Raw genomic sequence first — 24,815 nt, forward strand, 5'->3', positions numbered from 1 at the left:
TAGAACCATACTCCCTGACTAATTTTGTAACCTAGTGGTTAAAGCGTTTGATTGTCTCACCGATGAACGGGTTCGATTCCCAACATGGGTACAATGTGTGAAACCCATTTCTTTGTCCCCCGTGCCGCGCTGTTGCAGGAATATTGCTAAAAGCGGCGTAAAACCAAACCCACTCCTTATGTAAAAGCAGGAGTGCATCGATGAGCCAGCAGATCAATAGTAACCATTAATGGTTACCAGATGTTAGCAGTATAAGATGGGACGCATGCTGTCGATCACTGGTTCACAGTTCAGCAACACCAGCCCCTGGCCTATTGCAACAAGCATAAGTTCCATGTCTAACCCAGATCTTCACAGGTGGTGGTAAAAACATAGCAGTACTCATAGCCACGATGTGACGATCGTGTATATAAGGGGGCGGTGTGGGAGGCTAGTGGTTAATGCGGTCCCCACCCGGGTTCGATTCCCAAGATGGGTACAATGTGTGAAGCTCATTTCTGGTGTCTACCGATATGATATTACTAAACTCACTCGCTCACTCGCGTGTAGGCAAGGTCGTTAGTATCGATTTGTGCAGGTGGGCACAGATCAGACGTAGAAAAATGAGACTATTTGACTATGACTGAATCGTCAAAACAGCAACATTTCAGAAATATCAAGGCAGGGGACACCTGAAATGGGCTTCACGCATTGTGTCCAAGTGAGGAGGCGGTTTCCGTGAAAGCTGGAGATTTACGACATGTTTTCACGTTCCATTTTCGAAGCTCTCTTAGCGCGAAGGTAGTCTTAAGTTAATGTTAATATATGGCTCTTATGACTATCTTAACGCTAAGAGAACTTCGAAAATCTAGGCCCAGGTGTGTATCATATTTCGGACATCGACCACATGGTTCTGTGGTTACTAAGGACTTGAAAGCACTGTGTCTCGGGTTGAGTTTTGTAATTACGACAATCTACTGGAAGCATGGATGTTTGCGATCATTTAATTACTCATGTGCTTGATTGGCAAGATGCTATTTGATAGTTTTCTAGGTTGCATCTTCTTTTTTATTCTACAGTACAAGATTTCAGGGCTTGTTCTAGCTGTAAGGTGTTACAGTAACGGGCAGAGTTAGCAGTTACAGTTGTACCTGATGACAGGGCTAGAGCAAACCCTGAAACCTTGTACTCTAGAATACAAAAAAGTAGTAACCCAGAAAACTGTCTATGTTCATAATTATACACAGAACTAGACATTGGATGAAGTCCTTCAGATTCACCAACACTGTCTCACATCTCTCTGGAAGGCAGGCCTATCATTCCGTGAGACGAATGCGCACTGTTAGTGTGCCACCGCACGACATGAAATGATCTTGTCTTGCTACAGTCAGAAACAACCAATTTTACTGCAGTGTGGTGGAACGTCCCCCTGCACGCACTTCATCAACCCATGCCTGTCCTTGGAGGAAGCATTTACTGTTTTATTTTCCTTTACTCTAAAACTAGTCTTGAAAACACTGTTTGAATATTTGCTACTACCACTAAAATCTGCACTCGAGGCGGCTGGACTTAGGCTTGCGCCCCAAGCTTCCACATCCGAGCCTGAGCGACTTGACCTCTCAAACTTCTGGACTGGGGCGGGGTAGATGGGGTCTGGAGTTTTATAGAAGAGACTCGACCTCGTAAGGACCTTAGTTTGTTTTCACTCCGACTTCAATCGACCGTTCTCGACTTACGTCGACCAAGTCGAGAAGACTTATGCTCGACATATGCTCGACATATGCTCGACTAGCTAGGCCTGTACTCAATCAGCTCGACCTGTATATCGACTTAATTCCGTCCTTAGTCAACCGGGGCGACTGGTTCTCGACGGACATTCCATTTTTCTACCGAGTATACCCCTTGGTTTCCTGACTGTATATATTATAGGGTGAATTTTCACCACGAACCCATTCAAATAGAATACTGCTAAGTAGTAACATCACCATCATGAACCTTGACGTAAAACTGGTGAGCCCCAAGAGGCGAAGACTGCTTATCATGTGAGTGCAGCTAGCCTGGCACCTGCCTGAACTGGTGGATGAACTGGAGAATGCCAACCGTCCCCCTCACCCTTGACGTCTTCAAAGCTGAGTACTTTTTAGATGAGTGGTATCATCACAGATGAGACTCTCTAGCATGTGCTGTCGAGGAAAGGTGACAATTCCCACGCTGCCTCGGTGTGTTTGATGGCAAGCACCTACGCATCTAGAAGCCTCCCCAAAGTGGGTTGCTCTTCTACAATAACAAGAACCTTATCTCCATCGTCATGCTGGCACTCACGGATGCCGACTGCAAGTTCATGTAGGTCGACGTCGAGGTCGAGACATCCATATCTTCAACCATTCACCAGATCTGGTAGAAGGCGATGACCTTGTATACCCCAGTCCCGGACCATACTTCATCATCGGCGATGATGACTTTCCACTCTGCCTCTGGATGACGCCGCCTTTTCCCAGACGTCAGATGGACCCCGACCAGCAGATCTTCAACTGAAGGTAATTGTTCTTCTCCATAACCGAATCAAATTATAACTTGGGTGTATGCAATATTATGTCAAGAGTTTTTCAATTTTAAATGCCCAACGAGTGGTGTAGAATACTTGTGGGATTCTGACTATAAGGTTCCACATCCTCCTCGATTCCGTAAACAGCACTGCAGACGGAGCTCAACGGATAACCTTGGGCTGCGTCGCTTTACAGAACATACTGAGAACGAAGAACCAGTCGATAAGATCACCCAAATCGACTGGTGTCTGCGTAATCACCAAATGTAGACTGGCACCAAATCTGAAGACATTTGGTACAACAGTTCATGAAATAACGCGTTAACATACTTGGGAGATACATACGGACGTATGCTGCTGAGTACATAGACCCCCGGTCCGGTTTTGCAGCAGGAACAAATTGAAGATGAAAAAAGCTTTTGATTTATTTTAATTTGAAACCCAGTCAAATGATCTGAAAGTAACATTTCACATCAGTATAAAGTATTCATGACAATGTATGAGTATCAAGTTCTACTTCTTAGTTTTACTGCTCTTGCTGAGAGACCTGAACGAGTGACTGATCAACCGAGGTGTGTCTAGGGTCCAAGAGACCGCTTGGAAGGTTGAGAGATATATCTGCTACAGCACCTTGGTCAAAGCACGGGAAGATACCAGACTGTTCCTCTGCTATCTGGAGTGTTGGAGAGGATAGTGGACCTTTGGTGAGGGCAGGTAGGTGTGGAGAAGGTGTGCTACCATTGACAGCCGTTTGGCTCTTATGAAGCCATTGGGAAGACAGCGACCATTTATGCATTCAGCTCTGACTCGATAAGGTCGAGTTGGGGTTGAGACAGATCGACTTCTGGTTTTCTGGTTGCGTCGGTCGACTCCAGGTCGACTCCAGTTCGTGTTAGTCGACACAAGGTCAAGTTGAGGCAGAGTATGAATCAACTCTAAGACGAACACAGATCAGAATGTGAGTTAGCTTGACCTTCAACTCAACCTGACGTCGACCTAAACTCGACCTTTTTTTGACCTATGCGTGCATCCATGCACACCCCGCTGAATCAGCCTTTGCAGGAGGATACTGATAGGATCAGGTGGCCAGACACAATGACTTGGATGGTGCATGCCTTTATATCCCAACTGATTAGAACGATGTTCATGATTTCAACCGGATTGTCCAGTAAAGGCCTGGGTTCTCTTCTACAAAGATATCTTAGTACTGTGATGATCGTAACTTGCATTCTCTAACATACATTGAAGCTAGTCATAGAGATATGTTCCCTCTGTGCAGGCGGGCCGCAGGTGGCATATCAAGCCCTTTCTAGGTGTGCTTGTAAGGTATACCTAGAAAACTGACTAACTAAACACACTAAACACGGTTTTGAATCAGTATGATCATCGGTCTATTTACTCAGTCTATTGGAATTACAGACTACTCAGTCTGTTTGGAATTTTGTCAGACATTCACAGCAAATTAAATCAGAAACAGAACAAGAATATCAACTGAAAGTATTTTTTATTGTTCCTACAGGTTTGTGAGTATTTGACAAGAATGTCTATACACTAAAATTTGAATATTGAAAAAAAACACCACTTTTATGAGGTGAAATGAGATTCTTGTTTATAAATGTAGCATTTTGTCAGGATGTGGTTCTAATGATAAACAAATACAGGAACACACATGACACACATTGCAATATATTTCAGATGTTCACACCGTGTAAAGTAATACTAATTTAATAAATGCCAACAAGAAACCATACATTCATATTCTGCAAACTTATGTATACCACCACTGCCTGATATGTATGTGTGATAACAGTCTTCATATAATTGAACCATTATGTGCGTGATAACAGATGCAATATAATTGTTGAGTATACGTGTGATAACGGTCATATCATCACAGTTCAGAATAACTTGTGAGACAATGTTTGGCACATTTGTTTGTCAAAGGAAGCCTTTGCTCGATCTCCCTGGATGACAGAACATAATACTAAGAATAAATAAATCCTCATTAATCTTCATCACTTGATTGGCTAAGAACGGTTCATGGCCAACATAACATAAAATTATAAAACATCATCGCCAGGTTTTCTTGACTGCCTGTTATGATTCTTATCTTCCATAAACAATGGTAATTCAGTTTGTGTTAATTCACAGTTCTTATGTTTGTTTCTAATTCATTCAAATTCATATGTCAATCCTTCAAGAAAAAGAAAAAAATTAAAAAGGAATTTTCCACACTCAAAAATAAAATTCTTTCGACTCTACAGGACAAATATGTAAACTTACAAGAAGAAATTTAAATTGTTTTCTTTATCCCATATACAACTGATAACTTTGTAAAAGTATTTAGAAGAAATATTACTTCGACTGGTGATTAAAGAAAAAAAATCCTGCCCCACCCGCATGCTGCTAGGTTTTCTGTAGACAAAATTTTGAAAAACATGAAATCAAACTGGTCCAGACTAAAGAAAAATGAAAAACACCCCAGCTAAAGTTATGTATCATTCATGTTTTGTGAGAAATTTTGAATAAATGGGCTAATATAAGGGAGACAACTCTTGAAAGTATAGCATCCCTAAACCATCGCTCATACAAAGACATACAGTCATATATATCATTCACACATATGGCAATGATCAGACATTATTTTGCATAGGTAGAGATGGAGGGATTTCATGACTAAACCTGTCCTATACTTTCTCTACATCAAATGGTCCATCAGTCAGAGGTAGTTCTCCACTTTTAGTAATTGTGACATCTTCAGTGGGCTTGTCATATGCATCAGTTGCAGTGTTTTCAATGGCCCTCACAACATTCATACCCTCGATGACCTTGCCAAACACAACATGGTGGCCGTCCAGCCAAGGGGTCGTCACGGTGGAGATGAAAAACTGGCAGCCATTGGTGTTAACGCCTAAAAGGTAAATCAATGATATAAGAGAAGGAGGGTGGAAGAGAGTGAGCTGCCCACTGCCCCTCAAGCAAAAGCAAATTATAACAAATTACAATGATCCCACCCATCAAATAATATCATCTTATCCCACACATATATGTTGTTATCTGACTGACTGAGTGCTCTTCTTATATTTTCAATGTACTCTGGTCACAAGCATGTAACATTTTCTATGTTACCTGCAGGCAATGCCAAACTGTGGGAATTAGTTTGGTACTAAGTGTTAGCAGTGTTTGGATCATACTTTTTGTTATGATCCAATACTCATGCTTCAAACAGTTCAAAATCAACTCTGAGCTGTTCGGAAACTTCAATACGTTATTCATTGGTCCATTTTTCTTCATGGGCTCACGTACCCTCTACGTTAGTGTTTCCTGAGCTTGAACCCATGTCCAAAATAACTCAAAATGATCTGCTGAATTCGTAATAACTCATCAAAATTGAAATGATCCAGCAAAATTGTAATGATCCACCCAAATTCTTAATTTGCCAACAGAAACACATGGATCCACCATTGTGATCATCATGATCTAATAGTATAAAAATAATCAACAAAAATCATCAAGCTCTTACAGAATCACAATGATTCACCAATAGACAGTACTAATCCACCCTAATCACAATGATCCATCCCAAATCATAATGATCCACCCACACAGAAGTACTAATTTACCCCAGTCACAATGATCCCATTAACAGTGTAATTCTCCATACAACTACTCTTTATAATACTTCAAGTCAATACAGACCTGAGTTGGCCATGCTGACCCAGCCTGGACCGTAGTGATGTAATATGAAGTTTTCATCATCAAAATTATCTCCATAAATACTTCTGCTACCAGTTCCATCTCCGTTCACAAAGTCTCCACCTGAAACATGACATGACATGTTAATCTTCAACCTACGTAAAGGGAAAAAATCAGACTAATCTGTCATTTCCAGAAGTATATTGTTCACACTGCAGGATTCAACAACTTAACAACAACTTCTTCTTTCTTCTACCATGCTACATGCTGACTTGACTGAAACGTCATCGTATCCCCAATGCATAGATTGATGACCGTGCTCTTGATCACTGGGTTGTCTGGTCCAGACTTGATTATCTAAAGGCCACTGTCTTGTGTGTGTGTGTGTGTGTGTGCATGTGTGTGTATGCATGCGTGCATGTGGGCACACACTTTATTTCCACCAGAGTTTTGATGGTTATTTAACAAAATCTAACGGAGGGTGCGCATCCAGCCTCTGCATCTTCCAATGGCCTGTAAGGTTAATGCAGGTTGAAAACCTGAAGTTTCACATTGACTACACTTGTGAAACCCACGACCACAACAACCTACAACGGTTGCTTTCAGGTCTCCCAAGGGACACAACTCTGCACAATAACCTGTTGCGCTATTAACAGTTTGTCCGTCTGTGATAAATTTCTTATATCGACCACGACCACATGAAATTCATCGTAGGTCAGTAGTTTTACTGCAATTAATACTGCAAAGAAATTTGCAAATTCTGTATTTGTTTCACCTTATGGTTTTAATAACCATTTCACTTTTTTGCAAAATGAGACATTTTCCTTTCACCATCTCATCAATGCCAACAAACCTTGAATCATGAAGTCTTTGATGACTCTATGGAAGATACTGCCAGAATAACCAAATCCTCTTGAGCCAGTTGCCAATTGAAAGAAGTTGTCAGTTGTTAAGGGTACTGTTTCTCCAAACAGACCAATAACAATACGGCCAGCTGGTTCATCCCCGATGCTGATATCGAAGTAGACCTTTCTGGTAACTGTTGTATCACCAGCCTGGAGAAACGCATCAGTCATCTGATCATTGACTTTGGTCATGATGTAATTGTAATTCATATGCTATCTAAAATGTTGAAAATTCTGTTTGTCACCAACCTCAAGATACACAACAACTCCATCAACTGATCATCAATTTTGATCACAATGCAACTGTAATTAATATCTTATCTAAAATATTGAACATTTTGTGCATACTTGTGCCTCTGTAAACACTATTATTGTGATAACGATACTGCAGGGTCCAGAATACGTTTGACCATCAAGAACATTGATAAAGATAGTTTGATCTTGTGTTTCAATCTATACTGGACAAAAAATAGTTAGCGATATATGTATATTTTGAAATTATGAATAATGATGTATTTACTCACTGACATACTGATAAAATAGCAGACATAAAAACATCAATATCCCTTACTTATTTTGTCCAGTATATTATCAAAATATTCAAAAGATTAGGTTTGGGCTTAACTAGCGCTTGCAAATGTTGTAAATAGTTAAACTGTCTTCAACAAAGTGTACTGGTATAAAACCATTGTAACAATGATGATAAAGTCCAAACACTCAAAGAGTTGTTGAATCGCTTTGTTACAAGCTGGTAACAAAGTATCAATATATATGACATATACTGAAATATGCCATTGCTATCCAGTGTGTTATATACAATAAAGATGAAATAGAATACACCAACTGTTTGTGTAAGGGCAGAGTTTATTTGAGCGTTGAACATAAAACAAATGGTACATTTATTGTTCGACAGCGATTTTAAAATAAAATCAGATTTGTGTCTGCAAACTAAACTTCATTTCTTAAAATTATTTGGTTAATGTCAGCAAGCAAGAGTGAGTGAGTCAATATGGTGTTAAGCTGCTTTTAACAAATTCCACCTATATCACAGTCACCAGAATGGTGATGGGGGTTGCACACAGTGTATACAGGAAGGGAATCACTCCACATGCTTTGGAATCATGAGAAATATCCCTTAGCTCAAACTTTAAGGAAAACATTCTCAGTGGAGTAAGGGTGTAACCTTTCACATCTGCCTGTACTATCAACTTTACTGTGCCTTGCCCCCTGCAGTTCTCTGGCCATTCATGCGAAGCCTCCCCCAAACACATGGTTAGTGTTAACTGATGCACAAAACTCCTCTGTCTGACAGTCCAGGAACCACATTATTTTCGAGCCTACCTAGCCCTCCCTGCAATACTACACCCCAGAGACCCTGTACCCTGTATATATATATAAGTATTTTTCAATTCAGGTGAGGTGAGGTGTTTATTGAAAATTATTACATCAAGAAACAGTAGCAATATTCTATAAACTACAAATATGAACACAGTAGTTACAAACATACAGAAATATAATATCACAATTACATGTATTCAGCAGTAAGCGTTAGTCTAGGACAAGGGGAAAGGGCTGTTCATATAGACTCTGCCTAAACTGACACTCAATCTCTGAAAATATATAATTTTAATGGAAACAAAGACCTCAAATAAAAAGCTGAAAAGGAGCCCAACTTTACTGAGGAATTCAGATTTATGATCTGGAAATATAGACTTGCTCCATCTATTGCCTAAGCACCACAGAAGTGGCTGGGTGGAAAATAATATGAAATTATATGGTTCAGGTACTGTGAAACTGACTATACTATACTGACTATACCAGCTCAGAGATGACCGCTGATTGGCTGAAATTTCATTTGCTGCTGAGAATTGTGCACTGCTGTCAAAAGGGTTGATTTAAGGCAATTAAAGATGAAAATGAGTAGTTTCAATGAAGGGATTTAGCGATGCCAATGAGTGATTTATGTATTTGCACCCTCTAGAGTACATGTGATCTTTAAGAAGCCTTGCTTTGGCTCTACAGTTTATAAGAGTTTAGCAAACTTTGATATATATATGTACAGCTACATAATTCAGTTTTATTTCATCTCAGTTGAATCCTACTTATTTTGTGGCTACTATCAAAATATACACTCTTTTCAGCTTGTAAGTTGTATATAACACTGTAATTGTTTCACAATACTTCGCAAGTCCATACTCTATTAGGTCTATTCTGTGCAGTTGGTAGTAAACACTATAATAATAATAACTGAAATAATCATTGTATGATAAATTAAATGAGTAACAAAAACTGATACAAGTTTATATGAACACCTGTAAATGCATCTTGAAATTTACATCAGCTGCCCTGAAAATATAACTGTTAATATAAACTTTTTGACATTCATGTTTTGCATAATTAACACAGGGAATGGTATGGAGATGATAAAGATTTGCTTCTAACATTTGTATTGTTCAAATCTTTCTTCTTTTTAATAATTACAAAATACAAAAATGTAAAATTAAGTTTCAACTACTTGCATTATTTTTTTTTATCATTTTCCAGTCATGATAATGTATTGTATGGATTCTACAACTTCTTGAATATTTACAACACAATGTTTCTGGGGTACTTCTTACCTCCTCTTCAAGTGAAAGATAAAAGGGCAAGAAGTAGCCCAGAAACGCTGTGTTGTAAATACTTAAGAAGTTGCAAATCCACACGTTGTTATGTCACCCTCCAACTTCTAAATGAATATCAAACATTTTCCAATTGTTATACAGACTTGTTAATATCAAAGTGCTTTGTCCTTATTCTTTTGTCATTCATACAGGACCCGAAGAAAATATATCCACGAAAGTACACACAAATTTGGAACATGTGCCAAGTCTAGATTTACATAGTTTCATACCAATCTGCTGAATTCTGAATTTTTTTAAGTCTCAAGGCTCCTTTTTAATATATTTTATTTTATTTTACTATGAGTTTCATTTGTAAAGTATGTTCATTTCAGAGACTAGATGTTAGTCCACTTGTTATAAATAGGTTTTAACCCTTTTTTTGTTTTTGTGTTTTTTTCACTTTATGACCTTTGAACAGTGTGCACTTCTGGCCCAGCAAGAACCACCTGGCAACCATTAACCATGGGCTGGAGGTCAAGGACTGGCCAATGCCTGGCAGTGGAATACAGTACAGCAGAGTTCTGACTAACCAGCTTGGCTCACTTTTCAGCAAGCTTCTTTAACCCTGTGATAAATGCCAGTAGTGTGTAGACACTAAATTGTTATTTTACATTTCTTTTCTAATTCCTATACAACATATTAAATGAAAAAATGAGAGCAATTCTAAGTTTGACTGACTGAAATATGTTTGAGTGAAATATATTTGATATTAAAGACAAATCTGACGCCTTTGACAGAATTTGTCAAAAGAACCAACTAATGTTTTAATGGTTCCTCTTAAACTTTCAGTAACAAATATTTTCGAAAAGGGACCCCATTAAATACCACAAACACAAGCAAATACCAACTCAATACACTCAATTTGCATGTTTGACAAATTTAACTGGCAACTACTGTAACAGTACAGCAAATAAATCAAGGCAATTAAATCGTCTGCTTGTGCATCAAATCAGACGACATCTGATCGATAATGCAAAGTTCACGACCTTTGACCCTGATCACGAGACCCTGGGGCGATGTTTGTCTGCGTTCTGCTTTCATTGGAATTCACGGATATTTCAACATTCATACTTACGCAGATTTGGATATGCGATGTAAACTTACGTGGCAAACGGCAAATACGCTGATGGCGACGACTGCAAGGATGGATATGCTTTCCATAACGCCTCTTTCTTGTCTGCCACGTCGGCCAATGGAGCTGTTCCCCTGAGTGTTAGTTTCGTACTCGGCTTCTGACTCCTTTGTCCCTCCCCAAAACGGAAGAGCGGCATCCAAACAACAGGAAATTCCAGCTGGCAGTTCATGCACACGTGGAGGGGGTTTCTCCCTTTCAGTTACAATTAGGTCATCGCTCTCAACCGAATATTTTGACACTAATATTGCACACCAAGACAGATGACAAGATAATGAGACAGGGCATGTTTGTATTGACATTTTCTGTTTGTCCTGTTTTTGTACATGCCGTGTAACACACAAGCAATTTACTCAGGTTTGATTGGCGCTAAAGTGGACTACATAACACATCGCGGTGATGTCTATTTTAAGACATTAAAAGGACTGGTGTTTGTTAAATGAAAATGGTTAATTTTTGTCCTATTAAAAAGCATGCATGGCGAATCAGATGGCCATGAAATATCAACAGTGTTAAAACTGAACTGATTTTTTTCTTGCCAAATAAAGTGCAAGTTTTCGTTCATTGCATTTTGGCCACTATGCAGGTTTAAATCAAGGGAAAATAATCACCTAAAGGACGTGCCACATGTATTTTTAAAACCCTTTTATATGTAGCGATGTGAGAACCACCGCATTACAATGCACCTGCACTAAATAAGTCTTTCAACATGTATGCTTAAAGTGCAGGTAGGCTTATCTATATTATCCAGTCAGCTGATATTTTATCTCCATATTATGAAAAATACCCAAGGCCATTGCTGTTGTTTCAGAAAGAGAAATACCGTGAAGTGACAGCTGCATTATGTTTTTCCTGATACAGATAGAATACCAGTAATAATTGATAATGAGGTGCAGCAAGTTATGAACAGCCCTACCATTTTAATATTTTCAATGAACTTTAGTATAATGCATAATGATGACATATGACCTTGATGCAAGTTTGTTACAAGCCCCAGTGGTCTGGTTTAAAAGTGCAGGAATTATAGAATTTTCACAGAAACATAATCTATGAACATATTTTGAAAGTTAATACCAGTAGATTTAACATGTACACTTTCTGTACTTAGTCATTATTTTTGTAACAAAATTTTCTGGCAAATAAGGATCACTCTGAAGTATTTGTTTTATTCATAGGTCCGTTGAATTTTTAAAACAAACAAAAGTGGTGCCATCCACATAACTACCATTGGCCCAAATATACACCATTCACACGAGTCAGCAATGTATTGGCTCTTGTAGATCAAATACCATCTGTTGCTGTTAAACATCATGTAATAAATAGCTGAAATGCACTTACAGGAAAGATCATGTTTGAAAGATTGCAACTGGGTTGGGTTTATTAATCTTTGAACAGCATTCCCAGTGATTCTAGTTATTGTAATTCTTCTAAAAGGTGCATTGGCGCATGTTTCTTCAATGGACTTCCAGACTCGGTGCTTGATGCACTTCATGTGGAGGACAAGAAGGGATGACCACTTAATAGAGGCCCTGAGCTTATTTCTTGAACTCCTGTTTTACCACCTCCTGCCTCATAAGCACCTTGAAGGTCTACCACATATTTCAGGAAATATGGTATGTCACAGCATATCTGTTAAATATTGGAGGAGAGCCCCAAACTATGCAGGACCCAAACATTCACCCAAAACCCACAAGCAGGGGTATTGTGCTGATGAACTTAGAAGTCCATCTGGATGAAACACAACATGACCCCACACCAAAGGGTTTTCAGCACATCCAAGGGAGGCAACTAAAACTTAAGTGTGGCACTTAGACCATGGGACCATTTCCCTTGGTTGAAATAAAAACAAACCACTGATATTCATTTACTTACACATTTATTTGAACACGGGCATAGGCAATGTTTGACAATTTCCATGTATGTACCAAGATGGATTCAAGCAAGCCACGGACATCGTACTAACCATGCTAACAACGGACAGTAAACATCCAGAACTCAACAGATAACCAATAACACATTCATAATCTACACTTACAAATGACAATGGCTTTACAACTCAAAACTGAGAGTGATAATACGGCCATAATAAATACTGTTTCATCTGAACAACATAGCAAGAACGAGGAGAGCAAAAATGGGATTGTATTCTTTCAACAAATCAAAAACCAATAGCTCCAAACAAAACTAATAAAAATATCTTCTAAAGATGTTTCTTTCACTATTTATTAAAGGCCATTTGTAACTTTTGTATAGCTTCAGAACAGAATTAGAGTCTAGTTATGAAGTTAGACCTATCATTCCTCGAGCAAGCTCTGGAAGCTTATAGCGAGACCCCTGGCAAAACATCACAGCAAATATTCAAACGGGGTGCAACAGGTGTATGCAGATGACTGGTAGTAATTTATTATGGCCTTTTAATGGAACAAATACTATGAGCTAGTCCGGGCTGATCAAAGCTATACTGGTACCAAGAGGAGAAAGAGAGCAAGACTGACGGATGGACAGGCAGACAGACTGACAGACAGACAATATGAAGACTGGAAGCATGTTTTCTGTATTGGCATCACATGTAAAAAATAGCTTGAAAGTTATCTTTAATTAAAACTTACTTCAATCAGTTACAAGAATGATTAAGAAGTTACGATAAATGACAAAAATTATCGAGAAGTTATGATAACCAAGATACAGAGAGGTTGTGGGTGTAAGTTCTCCAGCCACAGATGCAAAATGTGAGCATCACACTCCCGAAGAAACTTTTCATCAAGGCATACCATGTAACTATTCACTTCAATTTGAAAATTTTAATGCATATTTTAAGTTGGAAGAACTGTCATAATTTCTACAGATGCTGTGGATAAGGGCAATTCTTTCAACACAAATTCTGATCAGTATATACTTTATTTGGAGATAAAGGAAACACTAACTCAGCCCGAAATGTGAATTTACGAAATGAGAACCTTGGAGCGACACATTCACATTTCTTGTTTACGTTTGTTCAGAATATCTGACACAAAGTTTAATCCCAATAATGATCACATTTCTTGAAGACACATCACCATAACAAAATCTGCATTATACAAGTATTTACTTAGAGGAAGTGGAACTATGTAAATCTGACATATGCTAGGGATGTCACGATACTTACTTTTTTGAAACAATACGTATCATGAAACCTATTTTCATGGCATGTCATTAGTTTAACATTGCTGTTTTTGAGAGTGAGTGATTGAGACTGGTTTAAGAGCACTGTTCACAGTATCCCAGTCACATCATGGTGTTGCCAACCAATACAGGTCTCGGATGTTAACCACACCGAGGAAACCATGGTATTTGAACCCTCAGTATAGGTGTATGTCATATCCAAAGGATACAACTGTGCTGCACATCCAATGACAGGGCCACGTGCTACACACTGCTCCTGTGAACAACACACTCGGCCTATTCTGAATACTCTACACTGTGCACTTATGGTGGCCAATGAATGCATTCAAACTCCTAGATGCAGGTACAGCAACCTGCACTAACTTGGACAAAGTACTGTGACTTTGCCTCAGTCCACCCAGCTGTGAATGTGTTTTTTGTAAGAATGAGAAGACGACAAGTACTCAATGTGCCTAGTGGATGCAAGAGTTATGTTACCCATGGAGTTAAGATTGATAAGACAATGTGCCACCAAGACTGACATCCAATAATAGAGAAAAAATACCAGCACCTTGAGCATTACTACTTTCATGCATATGTGCCATATAAACATCTTATAACACTATCCAGTTTACTGTTCTCAAAATCTGGACAGATCTTTTTGAAAATATTCGTGCATATCAAATTAAAAAGTATATTGTATCTGTGATGCTAATACAGAAAACACAGTTGAAAGAGAGATGAAGGCGAACAGAACTGAAAGATGAAGTAGCCCAAAGAATGACAATCCTAGCACTTTCAAACAATACTGAAACAATGCAGTACTTGGCTGAGAACCTAGAACAGGTATAGGAATCTATACCGTAACACCTCATGACAAATAGGAATTAGTTTGAAATTTCGAAAATCTCAAATTGTAAGTTTGAATTCATACACTCACTATGAAAACAACAACCAATATTCTAAAAAAAAAATGTTTGATTCAGAATGCTGAGATAAAGCCTACACGTCCCCCCAAAATCCTACCCGTCAAAAATATCTGTATGACTTTTGTATAAGGACTGTAAGCTGTGCTCGGACACAGAAATACAATATCCAGAAAGACGAAGCTTCGAAGTGATTGTTGGGACTGAATCCCGTAGTTCACTCATGACAAGTGAATCAATGTCAAACATCATAAAATACCTAATATTTTTCATATGTACAATTTTACACCACGTTGCTCACACTATAGGCAAAACATATGTACAACTTGAAATACATGTGGGTACGTACATACTGCTTAGTCATTGGACACAAGCAATCCCATTGGAATCCATATCAGTAGGTCCCAATGACACTTGGCAATACGATACATACTCCATGTTACGTACCTATGTATACTTATGTATATATGTATATCTGAGTCCTAGCATGCTAGTCAGCAATGCTATTTCATAATGGCGATCAATGGGTGTCTATAACATGAGAGATATGTTGTGTGAGGTAATTCAAGTCCTATGTCTCCTCTCATGGGTGATACCATCCAGTTACACATTTCGCTGTGACGTTGTTACAGTGAGAGTTAATCAGTGATGTCAGTTGTAACAGCACAATCAGGTCATCAGATTATTTCGGTAATACTAGACAACAAGTTACACTGAACAAGACAGGTGCCATCTCTGATGTTGCAAGATCTTTAAGCGCCATCCTTCAAGGAGTTCTTATAACCATGATATTGTGCAGAATAGTTTAATGGAAGTCTATTTTAAGATTGCTGTCATAGAACCAATTTGAAAATAGTTTATCCAAAAAGAACCATGTGATGACTTGAAACATTTCAAAACACAAATTGTGAAATTCCTGTTTACGTATAGCTACACAATATGCCCTTGCTCTGGGATGAAGGACCGCATTCTTGACAAGCAGAGAATATCAACACCGATCAGTTTAGGGGAACTGATCCAATCAGCATTTCTGTTACACTGACCTAAGGGAAACTGATCCAATCAGCACCTTCATTACATCCACCCAAGGCACTTTCCCCTTCTCAAATAGCACTAATCCTCTCCAAGCCCCATGTCCAGGTACGACTGGGCACAGACGCAGCACATCTACTGATTTCAGCAAGCTTCAACAGCGGCATATTGTGATGGCGTATCTCAGAGCGATGCTATGGTTATCCTATCAGGCTTGATGCTTGTCAAATCATTGGGAAAATGACTGACATTCCCTCCTTGCGGCCATCCTAGCAAAGCTGTAAAGATCTGTCACTCAGTGAAAATTCAGCACGACTTGCAGAGCACAAATACTGACCAATCAGAATTCAGCAAGGTAGAATCTTCTGCTTAGAGCATTAAACCATTTCCTATGTCAACTGTGACTGTAGCAGAACATCATTCCATGATGAAATGCGTTCCTTCACTTTGAGCTGAAGAGGGCAGTCTTCACTGCTGATTAGCTTTTCTTTCATGCAAGCAATTATGATTGCTCCCTCCTGATGGATTCTACGTTGGTAGTAACTCAAATTCATCATTTACATGCACCATGGGTACATGCAAATCGTCTATAACAGGTGTTGTATTGAAATCACATAGTCCACATGCCTTCAGGCGCCATTCCCAGTCCATCTTCTGAACTGCAAATAGAGACTCGGCTTCATGGTGGTGTCTCATCAACAGGAACTCCTGCAAAGGTCAAGAGTTTCAAGATTATAAAAACAGAATTACTTCAAAAATGCTAATGGGATATTACAAATATTAATGAAAATGCATTAAATAGTCAGCATTAATAGAAAGAACAACTATTCCGTATGTTAAAATCTGGCATTCTCCTGACAATATATTTTCCCCATTGTTAGAGTAAAAATGTCAAGGTTTTCCTGGTGCTAGTCAAAAGTTTCATGTATGCAGTACAAAATGTTCATTTTAGAGACTAGATGTTAGTTTGGCTTAACAATTTCACCCCAAGTATGCTCAACAAATAGCGTATATATAGGTGACCACATGTAACGGAAATGTTTATTCATATATTCAAAGCATAACCTGAATAATATGTTATAGAGACTCTATAATACAATCTATAAATGCTGAAGTATACTGAACAGCAAAAGAATCGTCACTGTGTGTGTGTGTGTGTGTGTGTGTGTGTGTGTGTGTGTGTGTGTGTGCGCGTGTGCGTGCGTGAATGCGTGTAAAGAGAAGACATAGACGCTAACGCTTATTTCATTTTCAAAATTTTACAGATGAGGACTTACCTTTATCTTGTCATACTTGTCCCCAACGTCTTGAATCCAGGATATAAACTGCCTGCCATTGTACCTGGACCTTACATGCTTATCTTCAGCCTGAAATATCAAGGGCAAACACATTGGGAGCAAATGTCTAGGGCTTGATGTGACAAGCAGCATCTTAAACTGAAATACTTATTAGCACGAATCGTGATGCTGCCCCTGAAACTTCAGGCTATTAAAGTAGGAAATCAGCTCCATATTAGAGCCTGAAAAATATGACATCCATTGTAGTGGATGCTACTCTAACTAAAATTGTGGGGCCTAATTTTTACACATTCAGCAGAGTACAAACACAGTGTGTGCATCTCAATCTTTACTTTCATGATGGTGTGACAGTGCACTTGAATCATTCTTAAATTTAGGACATTTACAAGGATCTATAAAGACGATGTATTATTTCAAACTGTGTTCAGTTTGCAAAAAAAAAAAAGCAAAACAAGGATTGTCCCTTCTCAAGACCACATGGAATTCTAACCTGAATACTGCAGTATTCCAGCAACATAACAGTGGGGAACAACAGAAAATACGCTTCACATTGTACCCATATGGGGAATCAAACCTTGGTCTTTGGGATGATAAGCGAACCACAATTTAACCACAAGGCTACCCCACCACCCCAGAATGCCCAGTGTTGGCTATAAGTAGATTATACCATCATACCAACCTGTTCCAACTCCTGCATGTTGTAGATTTCTTCATCCTTGAGAATGGTACACACAGAGAGAGGCAGACTCTGATTGGCTAATGCCCTGGCTGCTCTCCCGTGCTCCCTCAGAATTTCCTGTTCTATAGAGAGCATCAGCTTTTCCTGGAATAAACAAGACACCAATCATTCAATGACAATATTCTAATTTCAGTTAGGTCCTACATCAGCAAAAATCTGAGTACAGTGAATACTGACATTGCATTGACACTACCACTAACCCAAATTTATTTTGATATTTCAATAACTGGACTATGATAATTATGAAGTATATTTTCACTTTATGCAAGCCTCAGTATTGTTGATGTAACTAGTCTTAACCTTAATTATTTCATACAATATGTTAAAAACAATCAAGATATTTTCCCCTTGTAACACTATGTGTCTTCTTATGTATAGACCATTCCTGAATGATGTCTGTTTAATAGTGCAAGTCGGGTAAATCAGACTTGAAAATTAGAACCCGACTTGGACGCATAACCATTGAGGCCAAGATAAGCTGTGGATCCGGGTAAAATACTAAAAGAAAATTTCCAATAATGCACTGAAAATAACTGTTTTGTACCAATTTCGCATTTGAAATGTTAGATATGCAAAACATTTCAAACATATGCGTACAGAATAAATTTGTAAAAGGTAGCACAATGATAAAGCCATCAATTCCTATCAAGTTGTACTACTAGCAGAGGACCAGTGTTGTATTGTCAGTATAAACAGGGTGAGTGATTTTCTTTTTTTTAATGAAATCATTTCCATTCTATTTAAGTTGGTTTTGATTAGGTATGACATATACGGCAGTACATACCTGCTTAGTAAACTTACTCTATGACATATACATAGCTGAGTAAAATCACTGATATTTCCCACATATTTGAGTGTGAGTGAGTGAGTTTAGTTTTACGCCGCACCCAGCAATATTCCAGCTATATGGCGGCAGTCTGTAAATAATCAAGTCTGGACCAGACAATCCAGTGATCAACAACATGAGCATCGATCTGCGCAACGGATGACATGTGTCAACCAAGTCAGCGAGTCTGACCACCCAATCCCGTTAGTCGCCTCTTACGCCCACATATTTGAAAGCAGTGGGTAATGGAAAATGAATTACCCACTCAACATTTATAAGATAGGACAAAGGATATTTATACAGTGCACATATCCATGCACTAGTGCATGCTCAAGGCACTGGTATTTTTTCCCTTGATCACTTCATGTCCATTTCAATACCACATCGTATTATCAATTTCAACTCCCTAGGGAGTATACAACTCTTGCAGCCACTAGGCTTACCAAGCTATTGTGGCTTTCTCATCCTAATGAGGTACCCATTAAACGTTGGGTGGACTGGGACACAGTTCTATTTCCAAGTTCACTGCACGTTGCTGTACCTGTGTTTACAGGTATTCATGTGGACTCCAGGCAGTGGACTTATCATTTTTGGTATGGCACTATGTTTATTACGTTAATATAATTGGGTGAATAGAGTTTAGGTATATGACTGATGCAAAACCACACTCTCAACATTGATAGTAAGATTGGCCAGCCAATGTTTAGGCTGCCTCTAGCAGGTTACTGACCCTCTCTATGAGGTGCTGCAGTCGGAGGTTGTACCGAGCCTTTTCCTGCTCCTGGAACAGTTCCCGCATGGGCCCCTCTACCGACTGGGGGGGAGACAACTGCAACACAAACACAAGAACACAATCAACTGGTGGCACATAAAACTATTATTGCCGAACAAGGGGAGGCAACAACAAAGAAGGACTAAGTCAGCCTCAAGTAAACATAACTGTTCTCGTGTGGAACAGATAACTCAAACATACCACTTACCTGCTTTGTAAACAATGTCACTACTACATTGCTTAAAGTTTGTTTGTTGTCTAAAGAAGCACTCAGCAATATTCAAGATATATGGCAATAAATGATAGTCTGGACTACACAATCCAATGATCAACATAATGAAAATCCATTGAGATATTTGTAATATGATGACATGTGTTTACCAAACCAAGCCTGAACACCTGATCCTGTTAGCTCCCACTTATAACAAGCATAGGTTCCTGAAGACTAACTCTAACCCCCGATCTTCACGAGTATTGTCACTTAACAACATGTTTCATTGTATTTTACTGTGATAAAGTGTGACACATAATAACAATTATGATTTGGTTGCATTGAGGTTCCTGGAAATCTAAAATATATTCATTTTTGGTCTTTAAGCAACTCTGTGAGGTTGCATTTCAGAAAATGTTCATAGTGCCTTTTACTTGTAGTAAAGATAACTAAAATTTTGAACAGATGGTCAAGTTCTGTGGTTTGCGACATGGACATCTTATTCAATATACAATTTCACACTGGTTTACCTTGTCCATCTCATATGGTGGCTGAGATGATAGGTAAGTCATTACACATTGACAAACCCAAATAAACTAATAAGTAAGAGGTACCTCAAATCTACACTGATCTGAAATACATATTATGTAATTTATTAAAGGAAGGAGTGAGTGACTTGGGTTTGACCAAAACTCATTATGACTTACCATTGGCACAGAGAGAGTACTGGTAGCATTGCCTTGCAGGACATAGGTACAGTTAACCATGAGGTAGTCCTTGAAGCCACTTGGAGCCTTTGGATGCACTGCACTTAGTGACTGCTGCTTGCTGGCAATCTGAAGGAAGGTGGATGATTAGTTCAATCACATCTTCGATAATCTCCAGGGTATACCTTCTGGTAAATTTTCATTATACCCTGAATGCATCTACTGCAAATTGTATTACTTCCCTTTGCTGGCTTTGTATCCGATCAGGTATCTACGCTGGTAACGTGAGCGTATCAATCACATGGCTCCTGTCATAACTCACTTTCTCTTCTTTTTTTAATCTAACCGATTAAACTTAGAAACACATTTGTTGCAGAGGTACACTAATGTAGAAGGGGTTCTTGCATATAGTCAGAACTGTCAATTTGTTTGTATGAATGTAGTCCTAAATCTGAACTGCACAAAGAACAAACCGTCATGGTTGTGGTTGCAATTTTTGTTGAAACAAATTAGCTGACTGGCTACTGTGAGAATGCCGAGTTAGCAACGGGAGGTAATAGCATTATTGGGCAGTGCCATAGATGCATCCATGGTACTATAGAGATTAACTGGATTGTATACCTTGGAGATTATGGAGGATGGTTCAGAATAATAGTGATACATCTGGTAGAAACATTCTACACATTCAGTAGTGTAGAACTAGCTTATAGATCCTGTGTAAGATTGTTACCACTGCATTTAAATCCAAGGGCTCCCACAATTTAAACAAATTGAAATCAGGTTTATGATCACTTGATCTTCTTTTGTGTTAAAAACTCGGCCTGAGAATCACAAAGTCCTCATAAATGCTACGATGTTAAACATTGAAGTGAATGAGTTCAACTTTACATCGTTTTAGAAATATTCCAGCAACATCACGTCCGGGGACACCATAAATGATCATCACATATATTACCTATGTGGGCAATCAAACCTGGGCCTTCTGGTGTGACATAACAATACTTTAATAGAAAACCTGATACATCAAGTATAGAATCATGAGTACTTCACAATATATTGTGAACTAGTTGTTAACACATATATTCCCTCAACCGTTCACTGAGATATGACCAGGGGCTATGTGGACCCTCGTTACAATGGAGTACTGATTTGTTTCCAAAGGAAAATTCCAAATGATAATTCCTGAAATTGGTAAGATCTGCACTAAATTCTAGAAAGTATCTTACATAAAAACATTTAGCACATCCATTTAGAATAGAGTCTAAATTCTCTCCACTTTTGAAGTAGAAACAAATACTTGAAATCCACCGGGGGTTGAAAAATACCATTGCCTGTCATTCAAGTAAATATCCACTCTAAACTTTACTGTGGTACAGTAGTGCCAGACTACTGAAATGTTTTGATATATGTAATTTGATGATGAAAAAAATATGCAACTGCTAACAACTAACATTTTATTTCCTTGTGTACTCTCAGAATGATTTGCATTGTATTTCTTCAATCGCCATTTGCAATTTTTAAACTTACTGTCAAAAAATGAGGTCACCATCTCTTTACAGTTACATATTAACATTTGATTGATACTCTTAAACTTCATACATTCATCAGGTGATCATTGATTGGTGTTTTATTGATTACAAAACATTCAGAATTCATTTGCTGTTCTGTTGTTTATGACTGATAAAGATTATTTGCAATAGAAACCAAAAAGCTAATTGTGATGAAGTGAAATTAATATTTGTGCAAGTGGATTTGGAGAGTTTACTGGACATGTGTCCAGCGGAGTTTTGAAAAAAATTCAACCCCTGTCCACTAAAGTGTCTGGGTACAAGTGTACTGGAAACGTCTCCTGCATGACAAGCAGCAACACGCAACACACCACACCACACACCACACACCACACACCACACCACACCACACCACACCACACCACACCACACCAATTCATATCACATCACTTTACAAACACTGCAGTGGTGACCTTACCTGTTTCCTGATGTTCAAGTAGAGCTCAAATGGGTTTGGTGGTTTCTCATAGGATGTTGCTGGCGGTGGGATAGGGATGGGCGCAGACAGTTGAGCTTCACCTGGTTGTTGGGTGTCTGGCTTTGGCCGTAATTTCCGTTTACGAGGATGTATATTCATATAGTCTATTTCCTCGCCTCTTTGTGACCGGATAGAGCTGCCATTGTCGTGTTGAGAATTGTTAGTGGGAACAGGTTCTGGGCCGCCTGCAAGAGCAACATCATCATCTATGATCTAATCACAGCTTATTTCCACCTGTTTATCCTGATTTCCAACTTCACACCAGCCTGCTTTGACTGGTCGTGAAATGTTAAAACATCAGGTAACTGTCTCTATTACAACTGGACGACCCACATCTGCCAGTTTGGCAATTTGCTGTTCAAGCAGTAGGTGCATGTCAAAACCTAGTGTTGAGCTTTGGTTAACATATTAACAGAAATTGAAACGTGACTCCCCCAACGCCCATACACCATCCTATATTACAGTAAACAATTAAGAACATCCTTCCTCGAATAAATAACAATTCATTCAACATGTGAAACTCTTAAAAGTACAATACAATGCAACAAAATGCTTGCAAACAGCTACAGGCTTTGAACCCTGGTCTTCACTTTTATATATATTTATACATAACAAGTATTCACCTTACAAAATAGTGTAACTGGAAAATATTTCCCTCGAATTGAACACTTTGCTAGAAATAGGATCAATGTAATGGACGCAGTAACAAATTGTCATTCAACCATCAAGCATGTAGTTCTAACTTTCTTCGTAAGGTTGCTGTGAGAATGTTGCAGATGAATTCTATCACAGGTTAATCTAAATATCTGAATAACCTTAAAAGCTTAAAAATAAAAACCCATTCGATAGTGACTCATTCACTGCATGACAATATGAAGTAGGATTGCAGAATGAAACTAGCAGGCATTTGCATCAACACACAACTGTAAAATATACAATTCAAGAACCCTTCATCAATGTTCACACATAAAAAAGATGCACAACTAACAACAAAACTAAACTGAATATAAACCTTACCATTCATGGTTGAATAGCACGTCTGCTCTTGCAGCCAGAAGCAGACATGCTTCTAATCCTATTAGACCACAGTTCATTTGGACTAAAGTTTATAAAACATAACCAGATTTGCAGACAAATCAGTTATATCAGATTTGCACAACTCAAGAAACTAGCAGAGAAGTTGCTGTGTCTACCCTTGGCAACAGAACACCATCAGATGTTTATGAACATGGCAATGATTTTAATAAAAGCTAAAGAAATGGAGCAACATCTACTAAAACCTGTCTCTGTGATGATATGAAGGAGGCAGACTGTCTTGAGTGGCTGTGGTATAGCTAGCAACAGAGTAATGATGCCATCCTTTATGCACTAATGAGAAGTCTTCGTAAGAGGGAGAGTCGACAATTTGTCACAGCAGTGTTTTGCATCAGCAAGTACCAGTTCAGCATGGCTAGTGTTGTGAATTGGTTGAAATTCAAAGATCAATTATCACATCAATACAAAAAATGATTTTTTTATTCAGTAAGCAGTTATAGAGCCAGGTCTAACAAAAAACTACAAACAAAACCAAAACCAAAACAACCCCAAGAAACTCAGAAACCAAACTACTAACAAATGTGGTTTCGATTACTCCCCCACAACATTTTTGTTTTGGCCTCAAGTGTATACAGTGGCTTAATGCCTGTTGTTTACTAACTTCAATCATGTCGGCTGATTAAAATATTTCAGATTTTCTTCCCTCATACAGACCCAACTCTTATGAGAGGAAATATGGTATCTATATATATTAAGGTTTACCCTTTAAATATATGAGTAGTCATCAAGGTGGTAGGAAACTTGTGTCAGAACAAGAAGGTAATTTCATAAAGAAATGCATTAAAAGTTTACATACATATAATTATTAATTCGCTTTCATACTGATCTCAATGCATTATCATGATCATGATTATATATGCTAATTAATGGAGGGATGGTGGAGTAGCTTAGCGGCTAAAGTGCTCACTCATCAAGACCCAAGTTCAATCAACCACATGAGTATTGTATGTGCAACCGATCTCAGGAGTCAAGCGCTGTGCTACTGTTGGAATATTGCTAAAAGTGGTATAAAACTGAACTCGCTCACTCTATCACTAGAAAAAACCACAGGATTCACAAAACTGTTAAAAACACTCAGACTCACAAACAGTTCTTTAACAGTAAC

General features: G+C 38.5%; 2 protein-coding genes across 2 annotated transcripts in view; both read right to left on the reverse strand.

Moving 5' to 3' along the window:
• Positions 1–4,011: 4,011 nt before the first annotated feature.
• Positions 4,012–11,242, reverse strand: LOC137259066 (peptidyl-prolyl cis-trans isomerase B-like). The gene is made up of 4 exons (XM_067796779.1): positions 10,890–11,242; positions 7,074–7,275; positions 6,224–6,343; positions 4,012–5,435 (listed from the first exon to the last, which is right to left on the reverse strand). The coding sequence occupies exons 1-4, from the start codon at positions 11,217–11,219 to the stop codon at positions 5,212–5,214; spliced, it is 876 nt and encodes a 291-aa protein (XP_067652880.1). The 5' UTR covers positions 11,220–11,242; the 3' UTR covers positions 4,012–5,211.
• Positions 11,243–12,776: 1,534 nt separating this feature from the next.
• The window catches only part of LOC137259058 (protein phosphatase 1 regulatory subunit 12A-like), a 36,950-nt gene continuing 24,911 nt past the window's right edge, over positions 12,777–24,815 (reverse strand). Inside the window, exons 9-14 of the mRNA XM_067796768.1 lie at positions 22,556–22,800; positions 20,570–20,698; positions 19,610–19,708; positions 17,994–18,137; positions 17,294–17,383; positions 12,777–16,724 (exon numbers count right to left, since the gene is read on the reverse strand). Of these exons, the coding sequence (XP_067652869.1) occupies positions 16,545–16,724; positions 17,294–17,383; positions 17,994–18,137; positions 19,610–19,708; positions 20,570–20,698; positions 22,556–22,800 (887 nt within the window). The 3' untranslated portion in view covers positions 12,777–16,544. The remainder of the gene's footprint in view (positions 16,725–17,293; positions 17,384–17,993; positions 18,138–19,609; positions 19,709–20,569; positions 20,699–22,555; positions 22,801–24,815) is intronic.

The sequence above is a fragment of the Haliotis asinina genome, chromosome 12, assembly GCF_037392515.1.
Source record: "Haliotis asinina isolate JCU_RB_2024 chromosome 12, JCU_Hal_asi_v2, whole genome shotgun sequence".
NCBI lineage: Eukaryota > Metazoa > Mollusca > Gastropoda > Lepetellida > Haliotidae > Haliotis > Haliotis asinina.